This window comes from Myotis brandtii, unplaced genomic scaffold, assembly GCF_000412655.1.
Source record: "Myotis brandtii unplaced genomic scaffold, ASM41265v1 scaffold744, whole genome shotgun sequence".
NCBI lineage: Eukaryota > Metazoa > Chordata > Mammalia > Chiroptera > Vespertilionidae > Myotis > Myotis brandtii.
In genome coordinates, this window is record NW_005370965.1 from 315,626 (window position 1) to 330,004 (window position 14,379).

Genomic DNA, 14,379 nt, shown 5'->3' on the forward strand with positions numbered 1-14,379 from the left:
AGAGAAACATCGATGTGAGAGAGACATTAATTGGTTGCCTCCTGCACGTTCCCTGACTAGGGCCAGGGATCGAACCTGCAACCCAGGTATGTGCCCTTGACCAGGAATCGAATCCATGACCCTTCGGTGCATGGGCCGACACTCTAACCGCTGAGTCACATCGGCCAGGGTTCGTCTCTCATCTTGATCACTGCAAACACATACTTGTAAGATGGAAAGCTGATCACATTACTGAGTTGTTTGACTCTCTGATGGCTTCCTACTGCTCCCAGGATAAAGTGTTTGACACTCTAACTGCTGAGTCACATCGGCCAGGGCTCGTTTCTCATCTTGATCACTGCAAACACATACTTGTAAGATGGAAAGCTGATCACATTACTGAGTTGTTTGACTCTCTGATGGCTTCCTACTGCTCCCAGGATAAAGTGTTTGCCGCTAGCCTGGCTTGTAGGGAGCTGCTTGATCTGGCTCCTGCCTTTCTCTCTCTGGCCATTACCCCTCTCACTCCATGCTGTAGCCACCCTGAATGTACCAAGTGTAAGGGCGAACCTGACATTGGGCGGGAGCCATGGACAGGCTGAAGACGTTACAGAAGACAGAGTCTCTCCAGTAGGACAGTTGGTGGGGCCACCAGCCTGAGCACTGAGCAATGCTGGGCAGACCTGGGTTCCAATAAGGGCTCAGCCAGTTCCTACCTGTGTGATGTGGGCAAGTCACTTAACCTCTCTGAGCCTCAGTTTTCTCATCGACTAATTGGGAGAATAGTGTCTGCTTCATAAGGTCTTGTCAGAATTAAATTTTAAAATTCCTGCAAAGCCCTGGGCATAGACTCTGACACAGGAAAGTCTCAGTAAATGGGAGGGGCTGTGGCTACTAGTTGTTACTCCCAAAAGCCCAAAGGGGCAAGAAGGATGACTTAGGAGTTATTGTCCGCCTGCAGCCCTGAGATGGAGGAAGGATCAGCAGGAGAGTAGGATGGGGAAAGGCAGGTGGGCTTTCTGTGATGGAGATGCCCCGTTACATCAGAGGCCACCAGCCAACAGCAGGTGTGGCACCTATGGCACCTGTGGGATCCTTACCATAGGATTCGTCGCTGTCGGAGGATTTAATGCTAATCAGGATGTGCTGGTCCAGCAGGTACTCGGGGTCAGAGATAATGGGCTTCAGCTGCAAAGAGAAGGGCATGGGATTAGAGGTGACAAGTTGGGGACAGGCGGGTGAGGGTCGCCAGCCCAGAGGAGGGGATGCTGGAGAAAACAGGCCTGTAGATGTTGTCATTAAACAAATTTGAATCTCTGCTTTTCATGCCCAGAGAGCAGGAAGGAGCCCATGGGTACCCCCTACACAGCCAGGAGGGATTAGCTTCCATTCCTGTCCCCTTCCATCACACTACACTCCGGGCCCCAGGGACAGGGCCTGACCCCAAGAATGCCCCACCTTCTGTCTCCCTTCCCTCCTTTGCAGTCCCCAGGATCCTGGGAGTGGGGCCAGGCTGATGAGCAAATGGGATAGGACCAGAAACCAAGTCTGAATGCACCCACTCCCACTGCAGGCTCCTCAGCAGGGCGCAATTCTCCCTCAGCCCCTCCCAGGACAAAGGCTGCAGGGAAGGTGGCACCACAAGGCTGTGCCCATCTGGGCAGAAGGGGCCTCTGTGTCCACCCACGCAGAGCCCCCGGGTGGGTCTGGAGTGTCCTGTAGCTAGTTGAAGGATGACAGGCACAGGTCCCCAGTCCCCGAATATCTTGCTCCAGGCTGTCCCCTTCCTTTCCACCCACAGATACACAGAGACCCCTGGTGCAGGCCTGGTGCCATGTTGATGACAGAAAGTTCCAAAGCAAATGCCGCAGTGGGGTTCTGAGACATTCTGGGGCTCCAGAGCCACACCAACCACTCCGTTCACTGACTTGTCATGATGGCCAGCTCGAAGTTTGACCCTGGGCCAGTGCAGCAGATGCAGGAAGACCCTGCCCCCTCAGGCAGCAGCGGGAGCAAGGGGCTGGTGTCTGAGGAATGTCTGTGGGTACACACTCACCATGGTGGGGGCGGGGAGGGGGGCAGGAGAGAGTGTCAAGGTGTCCTGAGGGGTTTTAGAGGATGAAGAGAGAGGAGGTGAGAGAGGTGGGTGGCAGGGTTCAGGGAGCAGGAGGGAGTGAGGCCCCAAGGTGCTGGGGGAGCAGATGAGGCTGGAGATGGCGGAGGGACTGGGAGACAGGCCGAGGAGCTTGGGCTCATCCCATGCGACAGCAGAGAATAGACAGGATAAAGAAGGGTACGCCAGGCTGAGGTGGGCATTCCAGAAAGATTCATCAGGAATCAGGATGCTTTAGCAAGAAGAAAGGAGGGATGGAGACCCTGGGGAGGTGGCGGTGGGTAGAGAGGAAGGGATAGAGACAGGAGGAGCATCAGGTCTCGGAATTGGACAGTGTGCTGCAGGGACTGGGATGCTGATATCCTTCCTGATAAACAAAGGCGAAAAGAAGCCATTTGGATGTTTTAGGTTAAAAAAAAAAATAGAAGCAGGGGCATTGTGCTGCAGGGACTGGGATGCTGATATCCTTCCCGATAAACAAAGGCGAAAAGAAGCCGTTTGGGTGCTGCCTGGGAGCAACTGGGAGAAGACGCAGGAGGGTGGGGAGGGTGGATAAGGCAGGATGTCACCGTGGAGCCAAGAGCACCAGGACTCAGTACCTGAAAACAGCCCAGGACCCTGACAGTTCACTCCCGCCTCATAGAGGACCCCGATCAGAGGGTACCTGAATTAGGAGACTGTGATTCGGGCGAAGCCATTTGGGTGCTGCCTGGGAGCAACTGGGAGAAGACGCAGGAGGGTGGGGAGGGTGGATAAGGCAGGATGTCACCGTGGAGCCAAGAGCACCAGGACTCAGTACCTGAAAACAGCCCAGGACCCTGACAGTTCACTCCCGCCTCATAGAGGACCCCGATCAGAGGGTACCTGAATTAGGAGACTGTGATTCGGGCATTGGCCTCTGCTCCTGAGATGATATGGCCTTTGTGTGTGTGGCCCAAAAGTTGGTTCCAATCAACAGTTAATGCCAGTGTGGGCAGCCCAGCCCTTGAAACCTGAGCCTTGGGAGAGGATGGCTCCCTTTACCTGTTAAAGGCCATCCTTCAAACCTCATCTCGGGTGACACCTCTGAGGAACTTCCAGGGGAAGCCTGAGACTCCCACCCACATGATAGATTTCCCCAGCCTTGTACCTTCCCTCGATGTACCCCTCCCTGGTTATGGGACAAAGAAGCAGGTCCTTCTCCATTGTGCACCCAGCATGAACATCCAGATGTGTCCACCATAAATTTCGCATCAGAAAAACAGTCCTGGGTTTCAGGTAGAAAACCATTTTTTTCTGCAATAAACATGAATGTGTTCCCACTAAGTTTTCCCTACATGTTTTTAATTATAACCCTCCGCTCACACGGGTCATAGTCGTAGCAAGTTCTCTCTGCATTCAGTGTTTGTGTAGGAGCCAATGGACTCCTTTCTACACCTTCACTTGACCCTCCGAGCTGGGGCTGACCAGGCGAAGGAGTATTGCAGGGGAGTTTGGGCCTCAGGGGTCTGTCGCTGAAATCATGTGACCGTGAACAAACCTCTCTGGGATCTGCTTCACTTTCCTTCTTTGTAAAGCCAAGGTGACCTCTAGATCTCTTCCACGATCCATTATGGGAATTGAAATCCATTCAGAAATATTGGGGCCACTAGACACAGGCTCATGTTTAACCATCGCTGAAAGCGAGCCACAAACCACCTTAAAAGGGAGCTAGCCCAGAGGTGGGTAGGTCTGTGGAGCCTCTTCCACATTTGGCCCCTGGGAGATGCCCATTCCCTCTGGTCATCCCCCAGAGCAATACCCAGCAAATACCCTGCTGGCTGGGTAATTGCAAAATCCTTCCTAGGAATGTGCTCTCCTTGAATTACCTTTGGAAGGGTCTCACCAAACTTCACCACCAACTCCCCTTCGCTTCCTTCTTCATTTTCTCCTTCCTGACTCTTGACGAAACCTGTTGGAGGACAAGACGGCTGGTTCTCAGAGGACAAAATAAGAACCAGACAGAACAGACTCCCAGGGCCGGCCCACTGGATCAATGCAGATACTGTCTGCCTCTTATCTCTGTAGGGGCCACAGCATCGTTTAGGAGTCGGGCTTGTTGGGGATTCTGTTGTGGTGTAGGGAATGGTCATTTGCCAACAGGCTCTAGTTATTTTTAGGACAATCAGATTTCCCTCCGTTTTGGCTCCTCTGTGCAACAAACCAGGCAACTAGAAATCATCGCTTCTCAGACAAGGAGGTTAGGAAACATGACAGCTCTCCCACGCCACTCAAGATAGCAGCCTTTTGAAAAGCTAATTTAAGCTTCTTCGAATATGCTGTTTCCATAGAAATGCATGCAAATGTCTCAATAGTTTATTAAAAACACCCACATGAAAATCCTCATAATTTTTGGAAGAGCTTTGGCCCTGCTGGGTGAACTGGGACCTAGAGAGTTTGTGGAGAAGGTGGGCCTTTCACCAGGACTGGGCCCAGGTGAGTCGGGGGTGGGACAGCCTGCAGCTGGGGGCTCAGGTCTTCTTCCCGATTTCTGGAAGCTTCCATCATCCTGTCACCTCTTCTGATGGAGTTGATTCTACCCCTGCTACCACCACCACTACCCGGACCATCTCAGCGAGGAGAGCTAGACTCCACATGGGTCTTCTCACACAGAACAGCTTTAGATGACATGCCTAGAAGTGCCACCTGGAAAGAGTGTTTTGTGCTAACTGCTGGCAGAGAGGAGGCCGGTCATGTCCAGCTTGCTCTCAGATGCTGCAGATCACCTGGGAAAGTGCCCGTGGTATAGGACAGAGAATAGGCAGCTCAGGGTCTGGTGCTGGCCTCCAGTACCTCTGGACCTTCACTCAGGATCCTCTGGTTGAGTCAGAACCTGGATTGGGGGACCCTCAAGTGGGCTATTCTTTGCCCTGAGGGGCAAAGGAAGAATCCAGCTGCCCAGTTGCCTACAAGGCTGAGGGATCAGTGTATCCGTGACTGCCCTGTCCCTGGAGCAGCAGTGGTCTGCTTCAGTTTCCTTCTTTGTAAAGCCAAGGTGACCTCTAGATCTCTTCCACGATCCATTATGGGAATTGAAATCCATTCAGAAATATTGGGGCCACTAGACACAGGCTACATAATAGGGGTCCCCTTGTATCCTCCATCTACAGCCTTGCTTCTCGGATCCCCCTTGAGTCCATCCCAGAGGGAAGAAACGGGGCAAAGCATCATTATGACTCAGAGTCGTGCCTGCCACAACCAAAGGAAGCCCAACGACCCCTTACTCTCTAAACAGCTTGAGTGGAACTCCAGGTAGAATTTGGTCTGGGACTTGGTCTTCAGGGTGGCGAAGCATCTGAGAAACTCGATCTGCCCTTGGCTGTCGACAGTCCCGGGGCCTGGAACAGGTGAGAACAGAGATTGGGTTCCACAGTGTGCCTGGAGATGGAGCATATCAAATCAGCCCCAGCCCCCCAACACGTTCTTTCTTGGGGTCCAGGAAGGTGAGAGTCCAGGGGGAAGAGAGGTTTTCCCCGAAGTCCCACCACCCACACTGAGTATCCCCATGGTGGTAACAGCCTCTGTGACGAATCACAAACTGGTGGGGACAGAGTGAGAACCGCCAAGAATTCCAGGATCAGAGCTGCTCTCAGCTTTGCTACTGGAGCTGCGTGGCCTCAGGCAATGCCCTGAAGCTCATTGCCTCAGTCTCCCTATTTGTTCCAACAAAGGGAGCTTGTCTGATGGCTCAGCGGCTGAATACCCAAATCCATCTCGTTTCTAAGTTCAGGTTGTGAGGGATCCCTGCTCTTCCTTCCTCAGGCACCGTGACCTCCGAGCTCTTCCACTCACTCATGCTGAGAACTTGCTCTCAAAGCTATTCATTTAGAAGATGCGCTTGCAAACATCCTTAGGCTGGTTTTGAACATCTGTTCTCTCCTTCCATATAAATTCTGAGCCACCTGAGAGCAAGGACAGACATTCCCTTCCTCTGTCTTTCCCATCCTTCCTTCTTTTCTGTTTATTTTTCTTTTCCTCAGCTTTATTGAGGAGTTACTGACAAACATAATTGTGCATATTTAAAATGTACGACATGATGATTTTATACACATACACATTGTGAAATGATTGCCAAGACCAAGATAATGAACACCTCCATCACCACATACAGTTACCTGTTTTGTGAGTGTTCTGGTGAGAACACTCAAGATCTCTCAGTAAATTTCAAGTATACAATACTGTCATACTGTATTATTACCTATAGTCACCAGGCTGAATAGGGCCCCAGAACTTGTTTATCTTATAACTGGAAGTTTGTACCCTTTGACCTACATCTCCCCATTTCCCTCACCCCCCACCCCCCAGCAACCACCATCCTGTTCTGTTTCCATGATCTATGAAATCTGCTTTCTAAACAAGTTTCCACACATAAGTGATTCCATGCAGTACTTGTGTTTTTGTCTGGCTTATTTTGCTTAGCTTTCCTTTCTTTTTTTAAGCCCACAGCATCTAGGCCAGGCCCTGCTTAGGTAGATGTTCAACCAACACTCAATGCAGGTCATGGGGGCTTATGAGCATGTATAGTGGCTGAGTCCCAGTGGAGGGCAAGCCTGACGCTGAGGATGCGATGAGGGTCCTCATCGAGGGTGCAATGGCAGAGGCCACCCATCAATGCTGCAGGAACTCAGAGAAAGGGGAGATGGGTGGGAGGTGGGGAAAGGTGGAAGGTTCTGGAAAGCCACAGTGGCCAGAGCTAGGAGGGAGACAGGATGGTGGGTCATGGTTGCATGGAGAGGGGAGGCCACATCGCTGGGGCCAGGAATGTTAGACCCAAAAGCATGGAGAAGCGTCCCAGGAAGACTACTGCAGCCTCATCTACACCCATCACAGTGCAAAGGACACAGTGATACAGGCTTTTCCAACCTGTGTTGAGCCACCTGCTCAGCCTTCATAAATGAGTCTGGATTGTCTGCTGCCCACAGAAGTGGGGGTTGGCAGAGAACATGATAACATGGCTCCATAGTCACCTAGGCCCAGGGCTTGACATGCCAGAGAGAACACCAGCCTCTGTTAGGATGAGGTTGGCCCGGTGACCAGGGCTAAGCTGGTTTTTTGAAAACTTACCTGTAAATCTAAGTATTATTTATTCAGTCATTGCATCCCATCTACACATTTTTATTATCTCTGCCTACCATTAAGCTGCACCAATATCGACTTAAATTTTCTTTAGACTCACTTTTTAAAATTTCATAAATGTATTTAAGAATATCGATCACAAGACTAAATGGAAAATCAGAGTTGCTTGCCTTACACCGAAGAGATAAACCTAAAATGTATTAAGATAAATGCATTACTAATAAATGGTGTCAAGGACCCATCTAGGATTGTCTTTGATGGTAGACATGCCACAACTTAGAAAACACTCATTTACCCAATTTTAAAGACTGTGTTAGACCCAAGACTTAAAAGGCTGATGTATTTGCCACAGAGAGCAAGAAAATGCTTTGGGCTGAAATCATGATGTGGCTTGGACATGAAGAAACCAGATAAACAGACCGTGGATTTGCTGGAAGAAGGGGCCTTCATCTAACGCAGACAATTGACTCTTGCTACCAGAAGATGAGTGCCCAAGGCCTCTGTCTTTGTGGAATATGAAGGGATGGACACTGCCCACCACTTACCATTTTTGGAGACAAACTGGGAGGTGACTCCTGCCTCAAATGTGGCAAAAACAGGGCTGTGGTCACTTGTCATGATGTCACTGGTGCTGCCTGCAGGGGAGGGAAGGCATTTCTGAGCAGGGAAAGAGAAACCCTTCTGGTCAAACCAAGGATGGCAAACCCATAGCAGAAATCAACTCACACTGATGGAAGCCTCCAGAAGTTTTGCACCTGTCATTTCACTGACCTTCCACAACTACACTCAAAAGTCTCAGTAACTGTGTGTGACACTGTCTCTTCCATAGCTAAAATGTGCCTATGCTACGTTTTCATGGTCTAAGCACTCTGTTGTATTGGTGAGAAGCTCATGGCCCAGAATGGGATGGGGGTTTAAGGTCACTGAGCTCATTGGTAAAAGAGATGACACCTCCCCCCATCCCACAATGACTGGCAGGATCAGGAGAGGGTGGAGGTGATGAAGTGTAGACACAGAGGGTAGACAACTCTTTTAAGGAGCCAGGGGAAAGGCAGTAGAGCAGTTTGGAGTGGGCAAGAGAGAGAACACAGTTCTAGAAATACTGAGGATACACCCACTTCTTCAGGTGAGCAACCTGACTAGGGCTGCAGGGAGCTCTCCCATTTTACAGATGGACAGATCCCAGCATGCCACTCACCATAGGACTGACACACCACGTGCACCAGGGGGTACGACTTCCAGAGGACTCGGTCACACCAGGAGGGCAAGTTGTATTTCATCTGCAAATCAAAGTCACAAGCTATGCAAAATGCCCGCAACTTTAAAAGAACTTGTGGCCTTCATAACCCTTGGCTTCATCTGCTGTTGGTTCTTTATGGAATTACCCGTAGGTGGCTTTAAACCCTTTTTGCTTGCTGCAAGTCCCAATTCCACTGCCAAGCCCCACACTTTCAGACTCCCTGGACTCCAGCTTTAGAACAAAGATTGATTCACCTGGCTGTGCTCCCTTACTTATCCTCCTCATTATTTCAGAATCTCATGTATTTTTATATTTTCTTATTTTTTCTAACTCAGATAAACCTCTCTACCAGTATTTTCAACCTAGTCTCTGCTTATCTTCTCCAGCTACTTCCTTTAATAACATACTCCGGCCAGCACACCTGATCCACCCATTCACACATCCATCCACCTATCTACTTATTCATCCATCCTACCACCCATCTACTTATTCATTAATCCATCCATCCATCCACCCACCCACCCACCCATCCAAACAATGTGTACAAGCACTCTTAAGACTATACTGGTGAGCAAGACTACTATTGGGTATGGTAAACAAGGCAACCTGGCAATGATAATAATCCTCTTTAATCAATATCCTTATCTCCTTAAGTTCCAGCTCTTTCTCCTCTGCCTAAGAATGTAAAGGTACTCATCCTAAAAGAACCTACCCTTGCCACGTCCTTCAATATTTTTCTTTTCTTATTTTTACCAATTTTCTTTCAAGAATGTTCTCTTTTTGCCTCTACATTTGGACTGTCCATTTGTGGGTGTTTTTTTAAAACTTGAGGTACAACTTACATACAGTAAAGTGTACTAATCTTAAATGTATAGCTTGAGGAATTTTTACATTAGCATACATCCATTTTATCACTACCCAGATCAAGGTTTAGAAAATTTCCGTCATCACAAAAGGTTCCCTGTCCCTTCCTTGTCAATACTATCACCTCCTTGAGGTGAACACTATTATGAATAATGTCTCCACTGATTAATTTTGCCTACTCTTGAACTTATACATGGACTCATCCAATATACAGTCAACCCTCAAAGAACACAGATTGACTGCGCAGGTCCCTTATACGTGGATTTTTTTCAATAAATACGTACAGTACTATAAATCTATTTTCTTTTCCTTTCAATTTTCTTGATAACATTTTCTTTTCTCCAGTTTACTTTATTGTAAGAATATAATATATAACACATATAACATACAAAATATATGTTAATCGACTGTTTATGTTATGGGTAAGGATTCTGGTCAATAGTAGGCTATTAGTAGTTAGGTTTTTGGGGAGTTAAAAGTTATATATGGATTTCCTATTGAATGGGGGTCAGCGCCCTAACCCCTGTGTTGTTCAAGGGGCAATTACGTACTCTTTTTGTCTGGCTTCTTTCACTCATGTTGTTGCATTTAGATATTCTTTCACATAATTACTGTGGTTTTATTGCATTGTATGTATACACCAAATTTTCCATTCTACTGTTAATGGAAGTAGGGTTGTTTTCAGTTTTCGGACATTATAAACAAAGCTGTTATAACCATTCTTGTATTTGTCTTTCAGTGAACAAATGTACTGATCTCTCTTGTGTATAAGCCAAAGTGGAACAACTGAATCATGGGGTAGATGCATATGTAGTTTCATAGATTCTGCCAAACTGTCATTTCTTTAACCTTACAGTTCTCAGCATTGGCCACCCAGCGAATTACTGGTGGAGCTTCACAAAGACATGGAAAGTGGGGCCCCACTCCAGATCTACTGCATCACAACCTGTGGGGATGAGTCCCAGACAACTGCGTTTCTGAAAAACTCCACCAGTGACTCATCTGCACAGCCTTGGTGAAGAGCTACCCTGTCCTCCTGCAGCCTGGATTTCATCTCTAAGACTCTGCGCACACCGTTCTTTTAACGTCTACCGAAAACTCTGAGCCACAAGTCCTGCTCTTCAGGCAGGGTCATGTGAATGGCACACATTCTCGACTCACATTTCATACTGGTTACCACTAAGTCTGTGAGGCTGAGCTGTGCGGTCGGTCTTCCCACCACCTACCAAGCATACTTTTTCCATCTCCTTTGTTGTCTGCTTCTTTCTCTCATCTCTGAAGATAGATGGCCTTCAGATCTGTCCCTAGCTCTTCCGTACTAATTTCTGCTCACTCCTTGTCTTCTCTGCCAACAACTCTCAAATCTATGACCCAGCCCTGGCATCTCTCTTTAGCATCAATCTAGTATTTTAACTGCCTTCTGGATGTTTTCTGAGATTTTCCACAAATATTGTACAATAAGTCTAAAAAATAAGCTCTATTTTATCCCTCTAAGCCAGCTCTGCCTTCTGATTTTCTGGTTTTTAATACATGGCAATCTGATCTGCATCCATCATTGTCACAGTCATATAGTATATTTATCTTGTTTTGTTTTTCTCACTCTAAACTCTTGGGGGACAGACACCCCACTCCTCTTTGGTCTCCCATCACCTAGCAGAGTACCAGTCCATTACAGGTCATCAGTAAATATCTGTCAAACAAAAATAAATAAATGCTTTATTGTAGCTTTCCCCAAACACAGTTATTTGGAACACAAGTGGCCTCATATGATGTTAACTGGTATTCCATAACCAATCAAGTTTGGCACCTGAATTTCCTCATGGAGAAATACAATGTTCATAAGTCCACAAAGGCTCCGATAAGTCCCACAGCAAGAAGCTTGTTTAATGATGAATCACTTGGCAGATTAGCATATATATTTGCTAAGTGAGCTTCAGAACCCAGTTAAAGAAATAACACTTTAAGTCCTCTCAGAATCTTCAAGTACCTGGATAAAAGGTAAATACTGTAGGATTTATGAGTCTAACTCCTCACAGTGTCTAAATCTGGCTGCCCAGCCTCTCCTTAGAGGTTTTTGCTCTGTGACACAATCTACATGAGATTTCCAATTTTCTTCTTTTTCTTGTTGCCTAATGGAAAAGGACATTCATCCGTCTGTTCACCTTTATAGGAACAGACACAAGAGCGGTGAGATGTACAAAAAGTGTGGAGGTGGAGGGCAGGGGAGGGGTCTATGAGGACTCACCCCCGTGGCTTTCTGCTTAGTGTAGGCATATTTGTCCCGAGTCATTCTTTCAAAACGGTAGGTGGGCGCGAATGTGATTTCTTCCTCCTCTGAAACCAAACAAAACCCTGGTTTCAGCTTTCATTTCCACGTTTCACATCTGGCCTAGTTTCCTTCTCCTCCAGGCATAATCCTCCCCTTCCCTTCCCCGCCCCGTGAGGATATTTGGGGAGAAGGGGAGACAGAACGATGGCTGAGAGGGTCCCGGGGAGGATGGCAGTTCTTACCGAAGTGCAGGAAAACCTTCTGCTCCTTCCTCTCCATGAGCAGCTGGTCGTGGCACAGGAGGTCTGCGTACTGCTGCTGCTTGATCTTCTGGATCATGGGTTCTGCCTCCTGGAGCAAGGACATGGCCACTGTGAGACACCCCTCTTCACCAACATGCTCAGGAGGCACGCCATCGCCCGCTGCCCACTGCACCAGGCCCCAGAGCCCTGGTGCTGCACCAGACCCTAGCCCCCACCTGGGGTTGCTGGGTTGGTGCTTCTTAGCTCAACCATTTTTACAGGGAAAATCCTGCAATAGTGAAATATCAACCTGATAACATAAGTTCCTGGTTATTCCAAATTTGCTGAGGGGCATTTTATTTTTTCATACTGTCTCTTAATATCATCTTATTAACACTTCATTAGGTAGGTAGGTATGTCTCTATTGCTCTCTCTTTGGGAACTGAGCCAGCCTGTTGTAAGGCCATGAAAGGATGTGAAATCCCATTGGGCCTCTGTGATCTGGGCTGGGACCCCAGGGAGTCGGTGTGACATCCAGGGGATGTGTTGGCCTTGGACAGCTTCGATTCTCTGAAGCATCCCAATGAGTCCCACCATCATGTATTGGATGAGTCGGTGTGACATCCAGGGGATGTGTTGGCCTTGGAAACCAGCAGTCCTCTCTCCCAAGACTTGTTACCTCTGCTCTGGCCAATGCACTTGGTCCTCTCCTGGCGAGTGAATGGCTGTGACAGCCACTTAGACTGTGATATCCACCCCTCTCCCACCTGCCTGCTCAGTAGGAGGAAAGGGGCCATGGGAAGCACCTTGAGAGGGGAGAGGGAGTGGTCAGGGAATCATGATGGACCCCAAGCTGCCCAGTCTCTGCAGAGCCACTGTGGCAGTGGGAGGCAGAGGCGGCTGAGGGATGTGGGACAGTGGGAAGGTCCAGGTTCAATTCCAGCTTTGTCAGTGATCGGTAACAGGCCCAAGGCCTTTTCCTTGGCCTGTCTGTGCCCCAGGGCTCTCTCTGCTCTGTAAAAGTAGGTCACTTTCGGCCACCACTGCCACCCCTAAAAGGATGGCAGCTAGACGCGGATACAACAGGCAGTTAACCAAGATCTCTGGGCAGATGGGCTTGGGTCTGCTCCTAGGTCTGGCTCCTGATCCATCTTCCTTCCAGGAACATGGAAACAACCTCATCTGGTTCTAGATGCAGCCAGTGGCCATGCCTGTCCACCCGCTTCCCTCCCCGAGGGTGCAAGGTTGCATCTGTGCCATGTGGCCCTCTGACCACTGCTCACTGGACCAGGGGTGGGCATATAACTTAGAGAATGGCTTCCCTAGGCTGGACAGTGACCTGTGATTTGGGGAGAAAACTGAGCTGATCGAATCAGACTTTAGCCTCTCCTGGAGACCTGGGACTCGCAGGCTGAGGGGTGCGGCCCACCAACAGGAGGACAGAGTAGCAGAGTGGTGGTGAGGAGGAGCAGCAGGGACAGGCATGTGGGAACTAGGCATGAGCACAGGCAACCCATAAGAAAGGCGGACACTCCGCCATGGGAACAGCTTTGAGTCCCAGAGGTGGAGTAGCTGCCTTGGCCCAGCTCAGTCTGTGTGTCTCCGTGGTCCTCTGCCCCGAGACAATGCAAGGGAGCCTCTGTCCCATGCAGGCCAGCCCGTCAGACACTGGTCACCCAGGTGGAAGCCCCTCACCCAATGGAAAGCTCCCCGCCCAGGTGGGCAGCCCCAGGCCCAGGCAGACAGCTCCTCACCCAGATGCGCAGCCCCAGCCCCAGTGGGTAAGGAGCTCCTTACCCAGGTGGGCAGCTCCACACGGTAGTTGAGGTCCCCGAGCCAGAAGAGGTGGGTGAAGCGGTGAGTGATGTTAAAGGGACTCAGTTTCTTGTCTCCCAGAGCCAGAAACCGGAGAATGTTCGTATAGTTTTGGTTTCGCCTGATTAAATGACAAAACAGCCATCTTAGCACAGGGCTCCCTACTCCACCCTGGTGGGACATCAGAGGGGCGTGGAGAGGGGGGACCGAGACTTGAATTTCTGGCCCTGTTGCAGGAGACCACGGCCCGGGCCCCGGGAGCATGTGCTCAATGGGAATGTTCTAGATGGCTGTCTTCACGACCCACTGGCATCTGTCAGTGTGCCCCAGGTGAGGTTCTCCCCTTTAGAAAGAAGTGGTATTTGGGTGTCTATTCGGTTAATGACACAGGAAATGTCTGCTCTGCCCTCCTCCACACGGGGGGTCACTACTGAGCTGCAGTTGCCTCTGAAGAGACCACAGGGAAAGCCATTATCAGAGGCGTGAGGTCTGTCTGGGCAGAAAACCTGACACAGGCTCTCGGGAACAAATGCTATTTATTACCTGAGTTTCTTCTCGCTTCCAGAAGTCAAGTGGCTGTTGACAAACCCCAAGGAGGTTCCATTGAACATGAATGACACCCCCACGGCTCCCTTGTTCCCTGAAGAGAGGGAGAAAGAAGTCAGAATGTCAAACAGGCAAACCTGCCGCTTACCAGGACATCAAGGTAAGAAAGAGGGGCGGAAGCAGGTGTGGGAAAGTGGAAGAGAAGGAAGCAAAACAG

At 49.3% G+C, this 14,379-nt stretch overlaps 1 protein-coding gene across 1 annotated transcript in view; it reads right to left on the reverse strand.

Annotated features, from left to right (window-relative positions):
* The window catches only part of INPP5D (inositol polyphosphate-5-phosphatase D), a 101,138-nt gene that overhangs the window by 13,429 nt on the left and 73,330 nt on the right, over nt 1–14,379 (reverse strand). The window contains exons 14-22 of the mRNA XM_005882944.2: nt 14,160–14,256; nt 13,599–13,737; nt 11,802–11,910; nt 11,536–11,624; nt 8,385–8,466; nt 7,732–7,821; nt 5,335–5,448; nt 3,940–4,022; nt 1,080–1,167 (exon numbers count right to left, since the gene is read on the reverse strand). Coding sequence (XP_005883006.1) covers nt 1,080–1,167; nt 3,940–4,022; nt 5,335–5,448; nt 7,732–7,821; nt 8,385–8,466; nt 11,536–11,624; nt 11,802–11,910; nt 13,599–13,737; nt 14,160–14,256 — 891 coding nt within the window. The remainder of the gene's footprint in view (nt 1–1,079; nt 1,168–3,939; nt 4,023–5,334; nt 5,449–7,731; nt 7,822–8,384; nt 8,467–11,535; nt 11,625–11,801; nt 11,911–13,598; nt 13,738–14,159; nt 14,257–14,379) is intronic.